This window comes from Ursus americanus, chromosome 34 (assembly GCF_024610735.1).
Source record: "Ursus americanus isolate L20-20 chromosome 34, mUrsAme1.1.p, whole genome shotgun sequence".
Taxonomy (NCBI): domain Eukaryota; kingdom Metazoa; phylum Chordata; class Mammalia; order Carnivora; family Ursidae; genus Ursus; species Ursus americanus.
The window spans coordinates 8,334,463-8,348,960 of record NC_142160.1 but is presented as its reverse complement, the minus strand read 5'-3'; the positions used below and the strand labels follow the sequence as shown (position 1 = coordinate 8,348,960).

General features: G+C 42.9%; 1 protein-coding gene and 1 long non-coding RNA gene across 10 annotated transcripts in view; one reads left to right on the top strand and one right to left on the bottom strand.

Moving 5' to 3' along the window:
- SMARCA2 (SWI/SNF related BAF chromatin remodeling complex subunit ATPase 2) overlaps positions 1-13,942 on the top strand; it is a 170,231-nt gene extending 156,289 nt beyond the window's left edge. For all 9 annotated transcript variants that reach the window (XM_045772431.2, XM_045772420.2, XM_045772427.2 and 6 more), the window contains 2 exons: positions 11,958-12,100; positions 13,041-13,942. In XM_045772431.2, coding sequence (XP_045628387.2) covers positions 11,958-12,100; positions 13,041-13,076 — 179 coding nt within the window. In that variant the 3' untranslated portion in view covers positions 13,077-13,942. The remainder of the gene's footprint in view (positions 1-11,957; positions 12,101-13,040) is intronic.
- LOC148107167 (uncharacterized) overlaps positions 10,256-14,498 on the bottom strand; it is a 43,803-nt gene continuing 39,560 nt past the window's right edge. The window contains exons 2-3 of the long non-coding RNA XR_015722965.1: positions 10,804-11,012; positions 10,256-10,330 (exon numbers count right to left, since the gene is read on the bottom strand). This is a non-coding gene — a long non-coding RNA (uncharacterized LOC148107167). The remainder of the gene's footprint in view (positions 10,331-10,803; positions 11,013-14,498) is intronic.

Here is a 14,498-nt window from a genome sequence, read left to right as displayed (position 1 = left end):
GATACCTCGTGGTTTCGAGCTCCCATTTCCCCGATGAAGAGAGACGTTGAGCGCCGTGTCGTGTACTTGTTGGCCATCTGTGTATGTCTTTGGGAACGTGTCTATTCAAATTCTTGGCCCGTTTTGAACTGGCTTGCTTTGCTAATGAAGGTAGAAGGTCTTTACAGATGTTGAACGTCAGCTCCTTAACAGAGATGATGGGCAGTTTTCTCCCATGCGGTCAGTTGCTTTTCCATTTCGTGGATGGTTTCCGTGGCCGTGCAGAGGCTTCTTCATCTGATACAGTCACACTTGTGTATTTTTGCTTTTGCCAGCAGTGATTTTTCGGAGCAGACACCGTAAGTCAAGATTAACGTCAAGGAGCGTCCTGCCTGTTTTCTTCTAGGAGTTTTACGGTTTTGGATCGTGTGCTCGTCTTTAATCCGTGTTGAAATAATTCTTGTCATGTGTAAGCTAGTGATCCAGTTTCATTTTCTGGCATGTGGCTGTCCTGTCCTGTTTTCCCAGTACCATTTCCTGAAGAGCCTGTCCCTTCACCATGGTATGATCTTGGCTCTGCTGTAAAGCGACCGTGTGTGTGCTTTATTTCTGGGTGCTCTGTTCTGTTGCACTGATCTCGTGTCTGGTTTTCATGCCAATACCATACTGTTTTGATTGCTCCAGCTTTGTAATATAGTTTGAAATCGCTGAGCGTGGTACCTCCAGCTTTGTTCTTTCTCAAGCTTGTTTGGCTACTCTGGACCTTTTATGGCTTGATTCAAGTTTTAGGGGATTGTTCCTTCAATTTCTGTGAAAAATGCCATTGGAATTTTGATAGATGGCATGGAATCTGCAGGTTGCTTTGTCTAGTATGGACTTGTTAACAATGCTGTTTCTTCCAGTTGGTAGCACTAATATTTTTTTCCATTTCTCTGTGGATGCTTCCCTTTGTTTCATTCACGTCTGATAGCTTTCAGCTTACAGGTCTTTCACCTCCTCAAGTTAAATTTATTCTTAGGTATTTTATTCTTTGCGAGGCAACTGTAAATAGAGTAGTTTTCTTGATATTTTCTGAGAGCTTGTTACTAGTGTGTATAAACACAAAAGATTTTAGCATATTGATTTTGTATCATTCCACTGAATTCTTCGATTGGCTCTAACATATTTTGAGTCATTGGGGGAATCTTTAGGGTGTTCTTTATATAAGATCTGCAAATGGTGACAGTTTTTCTTCTTCCTTTCCAACTTGGGTGCCTTTTCTTTTTCTTGCCTAACTGCTCACAGTAGGACTTCCAATACTGTGTTGAGTAAAAGTAGCAAGAGTGGGCATCCTTCTTTTTGTCCTGATCGTAGGGGAAAGGCTTTCAGATTTTCTCCATCGAGTATACTATTATTAGCTGTGGGCTTGTCCTCTATGGCCTTGAGTATGTTGACGTCTTGTCCCTCTATATGCACTTTGTTGAGAGTTTCTATCATCAATGAATGTTGAATTTTGTCAAATGCTTTTTCTACATCTATTGAGATGATCATGGTTTTTATCCTTTGTTTTGTTAATGTGACACATCATGTTGATTGATTGACTTATGGATGTAAACCATCCTTGCACGGAATACATCTCTCCTTTTTTTTTTTTTTTTTTTTTTTTTTTTTTAAAGATTTTAAGTAATCTGTACACCTAACGTGGGACAACCACTTACCATCCCGGGATCAAGAGTTGCGTGCTCTCCCGACTGAGCCCGCCAGGAGCCCTGGAGTAAATCCCTCTTGATTGTGGTATATGATCCTTTTAATGTGTAGTTCAGTTTGTATTGCTAATACGTTGAGGACTTTGTGCATCTGTGCTCATCAGGGATAGTGGCCTATAATAGTCTTCCCTTGTAGCACCCTTGTCTGGTTTGCTACCAGGGTGATGCCGGCCTCAGAAAATGAGCTTGGAAGTGTTTCTTCTTCATTGTTCGAGTTCGAGAAGATTCTTCGTCATTCTCCCTTGAACGTCTGGGAGAGTTCCCCAGCGGAGCTGTCTGGTCGTGGACTTCCGTCGGTTGGGAGGTGTTTGATCACTGATTGATCTTCTAACCTAGTAACTGATCTGTTCGTATTTTCTATCTTTTTATGATTCAGTCTTGGTAGGTTGTATATCCTAGGAATTTATGTCCTCTAAGTCGTCAACAGTGTTGGCATATAGTTGTTCGTAGTGGTCTCTTCAGATCCTTTGTGTTTCAGTTGTAACTTCTCTTTCATTTCGGAGGTGAGACCTTTTTCTCTTGGTGAGTGTAGCTAAAGGTTTGTCAATTTTGTTTTAAAGAAACAGCTTTTAGTCTCGTAGATCTTTTCTATTGTCTTTTTACTCTGTTTCACTTTTTTCTGCTCTGATCTTTATTAGCTCCTTCTTTTTACTAACTTTGGACTTGTTTTGTTCTTTTAGTCCCTTGAGGTGTTAAAGGTAGGTTGAGATTTTTCTTCTTTCTTGATGTAGCCTCTTAGAAGTGCTTTTGCTAAGTTTTGGTATTGTTTTCATTTTCATTTGTCTCAAAGTAATTTTTTTATTTCTCCTTTGATTTTTTTGTTGTTGACCCATTTGTGGTTCAGTAACATTTTTTAATCTCCACATGTTTTAATTTACCAGTTTTTTTTTTAAGATTTTATTTATTTATTTGACAGAGAAAGAGACAGCCAGCGAGAGAGGGAACACAAGCAGGGGGAGTGGGAGAGGAAGAAGCAGGCTCATAGCGGAGGAGCCCGATGCGGGGCTCGATCCCAGAACGCTGGGATCACGCCCTGAGCCGAAGGCAGACGCTTAACGACTGTGCCACCCAGGCGCCCCTTTACCAGTTTTCTTCTTATACTCAATTTCTGTTTTCATTCCATTGTGGTCAGAAAAGATGCTTTATATTTCAGTCTTTTTAAGTTTGTTAAGATTTGGTTTGCGGCCTCATGTCTGACTTATCCTGGAGATTATCCCACGTGCACTTAAGAATGTGTATTCTGGTTTTGGATGAAATGTTCGGTATGTATCTGTTAAGTCCCTCTGATCCAACATGTCACCTAAGACCTATGTTTCCTTCTTGCTTTTCTTCCGGGTTGATCTCTCCACTGATGTAACTGGAGTACTGAAGTCGTGTACTATTACTGTATTGCTGTCTCTTTATGTCCATTAGTATTTGCTTTATGTATATGTGTGCCTATGATGGTGCGTAAATAATCACAGATGTTTTATCCTCTTGGTGGATGGACCCATTCCTCATTACGTCATTCCTCATGACGTCATTCCTCATTACGTCATGCTCTTTTTCTTATTCCAGTCTTCTGTAAAAGTTTATTTTGTCTGATATAACTATAGCTGCCCCAGCTTTGTTCTGGTTTTGATTGGCATGGGATATCTTTCTCTATCCCTTCACTTTCAGTCTGTTTCTTTAGAGCTGAATGATTTTGTGGGCAGCATATAGATGGATGGTTTTATTGAAGTATTATTGACATACTGTATCCTGTTAGTTTCAGGTGTACATCATAGTGATTTGATATTTTTATATATTACAAACTGGTCCCCACACTAAGTCTAGTTGCCATCTGAATCCATAAAAAGTTATAACAGTATTATTGGCTATATTCCCTATGCTGTCCATTTTATCTCTATCTAAGACTTTATAAATTGGAGTTTGTGAAGTCCCCTTCACCACTCCTCCCCACTCTGGTAACCAGTCATTTGTCTCCTGTATCTGGAGTCTGTTTTGTTCATTTGTTTTTTTAGATTCCATATGTAAGTGAAATTACATGGCATTTGTCTTCTCCGCCTGACTTATTTCATTATATCCTCTCAATCTGTCCATGTGGCAGCAAATGGCAAGATTTCATTCTTTTTTGTGGCTGAGTACTATTTCATTGTGTGTATAGATCACGTCTATCACTGGATGCTTGGGTCGCTTCTGTATCGTGGCTGTTGTAAATGATACGGAAATGAACAGAGGGGCACATCTATCGCTTTGAATTCGTGTTTTCCTTTTTCAGATCAATACCCAGAACTGGCATCGCTGGATCATGTGGTAGTACTACTTTTAATTTTTTACAGAATCTCCATTGTGTTTTCTCTAAGGGCTGCACAAACTGCCATTTCCACCAGCGGTGCAGGAGGCTTCCTTTGTCTTCTGCACCCTCGCCAGCACTTCTTTTCGATAATAGCCAATCTGACAGGTGTGCGGTGCTTTCTCATTGTGGTTTTGATTTCTATTTCCCTGACGACGAGTGATGTTGAGCCTCTTTTCATGTGCCTGTTGGCTGGCATCTTTGGGAAATGTCTATTCAAGTCCTCTACCCTTTTTTTTTTTTTTTTAAATTGGGTTGTGTTTGTTATTAAGTTTTATGAGTTCTTTATATATTTTGGATATTAACCCCTCATTGGATGTATGACTTGCAAGTATCTGTAACATTCAGTAGGTTGTCTTTTCCTTTTGTTGATGGTTTCCTTCACTGTACAGAAGCTTTTTAGTATGATGTAGTCCATTTATTTTAGCTTTTGTTGCCATCGCCTGAAGCAACTAGTACCAAAAAAAATACTAAAACTGATGTCCGCTTACTGTGTGTTTTCTTGTAGGAGTTTTATGGTTTCAGGTCTCACCTTTAACCTTTTATTGCATTTTGAATTTATTTTGTATTTGATATAAGATAGTGGTCCAGTTTCACGTTTTTGCATGTAGCTGCCCCGTTTTCTCAGCACCATTTATTGGAGAGACTGTCTTTTCCCCGATTATATAGTCTTGCTTCCTTTGACCATATAAGCGTGGGTTTATTTCTGAGCCCTCTGTTCGGTTCCATTGCTCTGTGTGTCTGTTTCCACGCCGGTCCATGCTGTTTTCATTACTGTAGATCTGTAGTGTAGTTGGAAATGAGGGAGCTTAATACCTCTGGCTTTGTTCTTTCTCAAGATTGCTCTGGCTATTTGATGTCCTTGGTGGTTCTGTACAAATTTTAGCATTATTTGTTCCAGTTCTGTGGGAAAACGCCATTCACGTCATCGTGGGGATTGTACTGAATCTTTAGATTGCTGTGGATAGTATGGACATTTTAATAATCCTAAGCTTTCTAACCCACAAGCATGGTGTAGCTTTCCACTATTCGTGTCCTCTTCAGTTTCTTTCATCGGTGTCTTAAAATGTTCAGAGTACAGGTCTTACATCTCCTTGGTTAAATTCATCCCTAGGTATTTTATTATTTCGGTGCAGTTGTAAGCAGGATTATTTTCTTCATTTCTCTGATAGCTCATTAGTCGTATATGGAAACAAAACATTTCTGTGTTAAGTTTGTATCCTCCTGGGGCGCCTGGGTGGCACAGCGGTTAAGCGTCTGCCTTCGGCTCAGGGCGTGATCCCGGCGTTATGGGATCGAGCCCCACATCAGGCTCCTCCGCTATGAGCCTGCTTCTTCCTCTCTCACTCCCCCTGCTTGTGTTCCCTCTCTCGCTGGCTGTCTCTATCTCTGTCAAATAAATAAATAAAATCTTAAAAAAAAAAGAAAAAAAAAAGTTTGTATCCTCCTACTTTGCCAAATTCATTGAATTCGTTCTAATAGTGTTTTGGTGCAGTGTTTAGGCTTTGCTAAATATGTCCTCTGTCAAAAGGGAATTTTACTACTTTTCCAATGTGGACACCTTTTACTTCGTTTTCTTCAGTGACTGCTCAGGTTAGGACTTCCAATACTATGTTGAACAGAAGTGGCAAAAGTAGGCATCCTGACCTTGTTCCTGATCTTCGAGGAAGAGCTCTCGGTTTTTCACCATTTGAATATGCGGTTCACTGTGGGGTTTTGTATAAGATCTTCATTATGTTGCAGTATGTTCCCTCTATGCCTACTTTGTTGAGAATATCATAAAGGGCTGTTGATTTTATCACGTGTGTTTTTGGCATCTATTGAGAGATGATGTTTAGCCTTCGTTTTGTTACTGTGGTGCAGTACGTTGCTCTGTGGATTTGAACCATCCTGCATCCGTGAAATCCACTCGATTATGGCTGTGATCTTTTCACGCATTGTTGAATTCAGTTTGCTAACGTTTCGTTGTGAACTTCTGCATCTGTGTCCTTCATGTGCATTGGCCTGTATTTTCTTTTCTTGCGGTGTCTCTGTGTAATACTGGCCCCGTAAAATGAATTTGAAAACATTCCTCCTTCAATTTTTTGAATAACTTAAGGATGGGTTATAACTGTTCTTTAAGTGGTTGGTAGAATTCACCTGTAGAGTTTTCTGGTCCTGGACTTTGGTGGGTTTTGTTTTTTTTTTTTAAAGATTTCATTTATTTATTTAACAGAGATAGAGACAGCGAGAGAGGGAACACAGCAGGGGGAGTGGGAGAGGAAGAAGCAGGCTCATAGCAGAAGAGCCTGATGTGGGGCTCGATCCCGTAACGCCGGGATCACGCCCTGAGCCGAAGGCAGACGCTCAACCGCTGTGCCACCCAGGCGCCCCAGTTTTGTGGGTTTTTAAAATTACTGATTCAATTTAATTACTTGGATTTGCTCTATTCAGCTTTTCTATTTCTTCCTAACAGAGGCTTGGAAGATAGTTTCTAGGAATGGATCCGTTTTTTTTCTGTTTTCCAATTTGTTGGCATATAAAAGTTTATAGTAGTTGCTTATGATCCTTTGCATTTCTGATTTTATTTAAGCCCTCGTTTGAGGAATCTGGCTAGAGGTTTATCAGTTTTATCATTTCAAACAATGCCCTTTTAGTTACATTGATGCATTCTATTTTTTTAGTCATAATTTCACTAATGTCCTCTCTGACTTCAGGCTACCTTTTTCTAGTTCTTTGTTTATTGGGGATTTTTCTTGTTTCTAGAGGTAGGCTTGGATTGGCGTGAACCTTCCGTCTTAGAACTGCTTGTGTTGCATCCACAGATTTCGAAACCTTGCGTTTCCGTTTTCATTTGTGCCGGAGATTTTATTTCCTTTTTGATTTCTTTGTGACTCATGGGTTGTTTAGAATGTTTAGTATCCACATCTTTGTGTTTTTTTCCAGTGTCCTCCTTGTAAGCAATTTCTAGTTTCATACTGTTGTAGTCAAAAATAAAAGGTGCTTTCCATGATTTCATTCTTAGATGTTTGGAGAACTGTTCTGTGGCCCAACATATCAGTCCTGGACAATGTTGCCTGCGCCCTTGAGAAGAATGTATCGTCTCCCGTGTTTGGATGGAATGTTCTCTAAACATGTGTTGACTTTATGTGATCTCATATGTCATTTAAGGCCATTCACTGATGTAAGTGAGGTAATAAGGTCCCCCCCCTTTCTGCTATTGCTGTCCTTTTCTTCCCTTACATCCCTCATATTTGCTTCGTATCATTTAGCTGTTTCGTGTTGGGTACGTACATATTTATGAATGTTATTTCATCATCATAGCATGGTCTTTGTTTTAAAGTCTGTTTGGTCTAACTGTTGCTGCTCCAGATTTTAATTTGCTTGGACTGTTTTTCCATCCCTTCTCCTTCGGGGGGGTCTGTAGATCTGGAGGGAATCTTGTTTAATCCATTCAGTCAACTGTCCTTTGATTGTCCTCTTTAGCCAATTTATATTTAAATGAACTATTGATAGCTATGTGCTCCCTGCCATTTTGTTCATTGCTTTTGGGAGTTTTTATGGTTTCTCTCCGCACCTTTGTTCGCTTACATCTCTTCATCTGTGGTTACATGACTCAGTTTAGTGGTATCCATAGTTCTTTTGATCTTTTGTGTATTTATCCTAGGCTTCCGCTTTGTGTTGCCAGGAGACTTTTATAATACAGTCTATTTCAAGTTGTTAAAACTTAACATTTTCTAAGGCTCTACATTTTTAATCTCCCCTTTCCACCTTTTAGGATTTTTGTAAAGATTTTATTTGAGAGAGGGGGAGGGGCAGAGGGCGAAGCCTGATGTGAGACTTGATCCCAGGACCCCAAGGCAGATACTTAACCAACTGAGCCCCCGCTCCAGGTTTTATATTTTTAAAGTTACATCTTACATCTCTGTATATACTTGTGTATCTCAACTAGTTATTGTAGTTATGGTTACTTTCACCACTTTTGTCTTTTAACCTTCATACTAACTTCACAAGTGATCAGGTCACTACCTTCACTGTATATTTACCACTGTGATTTATTATTTGCACCTTTTTTTTTTTTGCCGAAAAAGTCCCTGTAACACTTCTCATAGGGCCAGTTTGTGTCGATGAACTTTAGCTGTTGCTTGTCTGGAAAACATTTTTCTCCAATGCTGAATGACAGATGTGCCAGGTTCAGTGTTCCTGGTTGGCCCTCTTTTTTCCTTCGAGCATTCTGCATGTATCTGCCACTCCCTCCTAGTGTTTCTGCTGAGAAATCTGCTGCTACCCTTAGGGGGTTTCCGGTGTACTTTTCACGCTGCTCCAGTCGGGTTTCTGTCCGTCTTCTGTGGAACTCCCCTCCTGCAGCTTCCAGTTCGGCCTCTGCTTTCTTCAGCTGTGTGACTTTCATGGGCTACTTGTCAGTATTCTCTCCCTCTTGGTGGCAGTTCTCCGTGTTCCTCCAACCTCCTACCCAATTCACTGAGCACTTTTAGGGCCCTTATTTTCTATTCCTCGTCTGATAAAGTCCTTAAGAAAATGGAAGTGAAGGGTATACCTAACTAAGGTTTTCTCGTCCTCTTTCATTTGGTACACAGTCCTGTGTCTCTGTTCTCCTTGACTCTGCGTTGGTTTCATGCCTTAGTGAACCCACCACGTCTCTGACTCTTGAAGGAGTAGCCTCTTGGTGGAGATGACACTGCTTTACCCTGGCCCTCTCTCTTGGTTGTCTGTCTCACCGCTGTGATGGTCCAAGCAGCCTGTTTTGGGGGCCCCTGTAGTTAAGGTTGTGTCAAGGAGCAGTCATGGTCTCAAGGGGGCGGGTCTCCAGGAGCATCCCAGTTCAGGCTGCTTCGACTCCAGACCCTCAGGCAGCGGCTTGTCAAGTGTGCAAACACGCACAGGGCTGCTGGGGCCCAAGCAGAAGCCTGCTGGCCCCCGAGCCGGGCGACCTCAAGAGGGCCACGGGCTGGCAGTCATAACAACCCAGCGTGCCAGTGTGTGTAAGTACCGCCCTTTGGGAGACACCGACTCTCTGGAGTGTGGCAGAGGAAGAACTCAACACCCACCCTGTAAGGTCGCACGAAAGGGTTACCGTCTGTCCTTAGATGTGTGTTTCGTTAGAAGCTAGCCCCTCAGCCCGTCTGCGTGAAGATCAGTTGACACGTCTCTTTCACCACAGCGCTGGGGATCTTGGACTCTTGTCTTTAGCTGTACCCCGAGGGAGCGGGAGAGGCTAAACGGGGCACCAGAGGAGGGTACAACTCCTTTCCAGGAGTTAAACTGCTGTGAGGTAGAGGGAAAGTGCAAAGACGCCTCTATCCCTAGAGAGCACCCCAGCAGGCCCTCACATGTGTGTCCAATTTGGTGCCTGCCCCTTGGGGTGATGCTTTAACAAAACAAAGAAGCCTCGTTCACCGAAAGCCTAGGTGCTGCTTGGTCATTGTCTCTGTCCTGGGGCAAGAGACCCAGTTCTTAGCTATTAGAGCCCTGTGGGATTTGCGCATGGGAGACCTGTTGGTTCTCAAAGGTAGATGTTTTAGGGACTCCTCTATCAGGTTCAGGTCTTAAAAGTTGTTGGGGTACCCACTGTGGGGTTCAAACCCTTCACTCCTTGGGGAGAGTCTTCACATTTTGAGTTCCCTCCTAATCTTGGGTCGCCAGCCCCAGGGTGGGATTATAGTGAGTGTGTGTCTCAGCCTCTCCTACCTGGTGGATGGGTTTTCCTTATTTACCTGCTCTGTAGGAGTCACTCAGCTCCATTTTGGGTTTTTTTCCAAAGGAAATTGTTCTACAGGTAGCTGTAGATTGGGTGGGTCTTTGGGAGGTGAGTTCAGAATGTTCCTTTGTTGCCATCTTGAACCAGGAGCTCTGCTGCTTTTTGTAAGGACTCAGGGCTCACCTGGTTCATCCAGGATTATCATCATCCCTTTGGCCATGTCATGTCACATTTGGGGGATTAGGACAGGGACATCTCCAAGGGGCTGTTATTCTGCCTGCCACCCTTGATAATTAATTAGCCCTTAAGGGTGGGGTCATAAAGCCTTAGGATGCTGTTTGCAGTGCTCCTCTGCTGGTCCAGTGTTTCAGCCAAGGTAGGCCTGGCAGGTAGGTTTTTTGGAGGCCCATGTCCATGGACACACAGAGCCTAGTAGCTTAAGAGCATCCCACCCTCCAAGGTGTGGCTAAATCTCTACTTGGAGAGAAATTTTCTTACCTTTTCTGCCGGTCTTCTGCCCTCTCACACCTTGAGTGGATTTTTCTGTACTCCAAATGTCAGGAAGTTCTCCACCTGTACAGATAGATACTTTGTTTTTTTTCATTGAGACTTTTTTTTTAAAGAGGCCTTTACATCTTTATGCCTTTCTATTAATAGGTCAACCTTTCCACCCCCCATAGTTTCTTCTTTTCTCCAGTTACTCCACCCAAACAGCAGGCCCCTACCTTGCAAGTCCGCTCTGCAGCAGACACTTGGGTACAAGGGACGGAAGCCAGACCAGGAGTACTATTTTGCATATTCAGATTTGCCCGCCTCTGCCGTGTTCGGGCGACGCAGAGGGCGTAGGCCAGTACTACAGGTCAGAACAGCTCTGAGCTCAACAGTGTTGTCAGCCTCTGCCTCCACGGAAGATTTCATTTTTGTAAATATTGTGGTGGGTTCCCCCACTTCACAAATGAAGTCTGAGAAACACTGGTCTCCGAGCTTCCTTCTGGAGCTATAATTCCCTCCAGACCAGTATCTAGGTGTCTCGAGGCCCGACCAACCTGAAATTCCAGTAGGACTGGTGTGAAGGAGAGCCCCGCATCCTCGCTGACTTCATCATCAAGTCCTAAAAAACGATTTGCTGTGGACACCTATCCCAGAACAGTGCCGCAGAACAGATGTTCCTTGTACGCTGGGTTGCACGCCTACCTCTGTGGCCTTGGCACGATGAACTCTCCCACGTGTTTTTATTCTTTTGCTCAGAATAGCCCTGTGAAGGTGGACAGGGGTGCTGTCTTACTGACGGCTAATTTAACAGAACGCTGAGAAATTTGCCATATGGATATATAGTCACCAAACCTCCCCCAAATTCTGACAAATCTGTCAACAAAGAGGTTTACAGCAGCTTTGCTTATTATACTGGCAAAAAAAAGCTGGGAACTTCAGCACCCGTCACTAGAGGACTGGTTAAATCATTTAGCGTAGACCCTTGAGGCAGAACATTTTCAGGCCTTGGAAAGAATTAGGCAGGTAGACACTCATGGACAGAAGTGTCCCCCATAGGTGAGGAGGAAGGTAAGGTGGCTCATTGGGGCATGCCTAAAGCAAGTGAGTGAGTGTGCGCGCCGGAATTCTTTATATAATTATAGACCATCAGTTGTTTGTTCTTCAAATAATTGTGATTATTTCCAGAAACAATCAGGAGCTAGTAGAGATGGGGGAAAGAAAGTGTCCACAATCATTTCACTTTCCATTTTGTACCGTTCTGTGCTGTTAATAGTATCCCATTCAAGTCAGCTAGAGTTATCCACACGGTAACACTGGCCTCTAAAAAAAAAAAAAAAAAAAGCTTTATACTTACATGTACTTTGTCCTGACAAAGTTCTATTGAATAAACACCCACAACCCTCCCCAAGTGAGAAAGGCAGCTCTGTGTCCTGCTGAGGAAGGTCCCCGTCCGACCACTCAGAGACCACAGAAAGGGACTCCGCCCGCTGCCTGGCAGGGGATATCACCCCCTGGTGTAGCCTGGTTGGGGTAACGATGTAATATACCTTCCTAACCAGGGTGGGTCTGTGAGGGAAGGCAGGTGCTAACGGGACAATGGAGAACAGGCATAAATTGAGAAGGTACTGGGCACTCCCGGTGACCTTTTCACTCCCTGGGGAAGGCCTTCCCCACGATTCCTCACTGCTGGTTTGTTTTTTTGTTGTAGCAAAATCTGTTAAGGTGAAAATCAAGCTCAATAAAAAAGACGAGAAGGGCCGGGACAAAGGCAAAGGCAAGAAAAGGCCGAATCGGGGAAAAGCCAAGCCTGTAGTGAGTGATTTCGACAGCGATGAGGAACAGGATGAAAATGTAAGTGGGACGGGCTTTGGGTTGCTGCCTCTTTAACTGTCTCCACAAATGAGAAACGACTCAGTCGAGTTTCCTCTTCTCCTTTCTTACCTTCCCAGCACTTAGTTTTCTCGATGGCTGCTGCTTTTTAATTTTGAAAAATTCAGGAGCAGGGATGGAGCCAGGCCCTGAAATACTTCCCTTCCCCTGTGAGGTCATCTTTAGTGCTCGTGGGAGCCTCCGAGGAGAGCTGTCACTTGCCCTGTCACAGAAACCCAGGCCCAGGTTAGGTGTGTTTGGCTCCAGGTCGTAGAAGCAAATGGCAGAGGTTGGACTGAGACCCAAACAGTGTAACTGGGTTTAGCACGCAGTGCCCGGATGTGGACAAGGGCCAGTGGTCTCCATTTTATCCACTTTCCAGGAGACCTCAGGTTCCCTAGCATGACCCCCTCCCCCCCACGACTGAAAGAATTTACCATTTGAGTCTGTATGCTAGTCGGGTTTTCCTGCAGTGCACTGCCATTTGGGTCTGATGGAAAACACTTGAGAATCCTTCATGCCACCCCACCCAGCCTTCACCCTTGGCCCAGACTTTTTCAAATACATTTAAAATACTGTGTTTTCTTTAGACCTACCCGTGAGTAGACAGCGACTGCATTGTCCTTTTGACCTCTGGTGAATTTTCTAAACCCACAGTGCTAAAAATAAAAGTTACTAGCCTTGACCTTCTCGTGCCAGACAGTGGTACAGATGGTGGGTAGCGCTTTGGGACTCCCCGCCAGAAGCTCCCCTTTTTGAGCTGGGATTCCTCTCAAGTGTCCCGCCACCTTGCCACAGAATGTGGAGATGTGGGTTAGCCCTTTCCAAAATGTCATCTTTTTTCTACTTTGGCTCTGGAGGGTTTATTAGGTCTTTTTCCTATGTGTGATTTCATGCATTTTTATCCTATGTTTATTTTTAGGAACAGTCAGAAGCAAGTGGGACTGATGATGAGTGATCAGTATGGACCTTTTTTCCCCTCGGTAGAACTGAACTCCTTCCTCTCCTCTCTCATTTCTGCCCAGTGAGTTCATTTGTCCTATGGGCCCTGGGTTGTCTTTGTATCATCATCATCTATAAACTAGCTTTAGGATAGTGCCAGACAAACATATGATATCATGGTGTAAAAACACACGACACGCACATACACAAATATTTGTAACATATTGTGACCAAATGGGCCTCAAAGATTCAAAGATTAAAACAGACAAAGCTTTTGATGGAAAATATGTGGGTGGATAGTATATTTCTATGGGTGGGTCTAATTTGGTAACGGTTTGATTGTGCCTGGTTTTACCACCTGTTCAGATGAGAAGATTTTTTTGTCTTTTTGTAGCACTGATAACCAGGAGAAGCCATTAAAAGCCACTGGTTATTTTATTTTTCATCAGGCAATTTTCAAGGTTTTAATTTGTTCGGTATTTTTTTTTTTTACACTGTGGTACATATAAGCAACTTTAATAGGTAATAAATGTACAGTAGTTAGACTTCACCTGCATAGACATTTTTCCATTTTATGCTCTATGATCTGAAAAAAAAATGCTTTTTGAACTGTATAAGATTTATGTCTACTGTAAACATTGCTTAATTTTTTTTTGCTCTTGAGTTAAACAAAACAAAGTTCTGTTGAAAACGCTATTGAATATTGCAATCTAATCTATATAGTGTACTGGATGGCTTCTTTTATCCACCTGATCTCCTATGTTACCGGTGTGTATCGTCTCCTTCTCCCTAAAGTGTACTTAATCTTTGCTTTCTTTGCACAATGTCTTTGGTTGCAAGTCATAAGCCTGAGGCAAATAAAATTCCAGTAATTTCCAAGAATGTGGTGTTGGTGCTTTCCTAATAAAGAGATAATTTAGCTCAGCAAACACTGCCTCTTGTGTTTTGAGTTCTAGGGAATTGCATCCCTGGCGCCTGAGTGAAGGTCTCCTGCAGAGGGCTGGATAGGCTCTGGCTACGGCATGCTTGGTAGGAAAAAAAAGAAAAAAGACGGAGAGCACCAGTCTCCTGGAACGAATCAGGTTTGCCACAAAGGAGAGGAGTCCAGAACTTTTACGATTTTAATCTCAAGCACCAGGAGACATGTGGCCAGGGACCCAGCCACCCTAAGCCCCTGCTCCACCTTTTCTAGTGCTTTAAATTGTTTACGCGCCAGCTCATCTCTATGGTAACACAGATTTATAGTGTGCTATAATATGGTACATAACAAATCTGTATTAATACCTTTTTGATTTTGAAAGATTTCACAAGTGCTCAAGAGAAAGATGGGTTCCATGCACGCCTGTGCTCTCCTACCAAGGCCCAACAACGATTAATACTTTGTCCTCCTGCTCTTTACATTAAACCATTTTGAAATTAAGTCCCAGACATCATGACA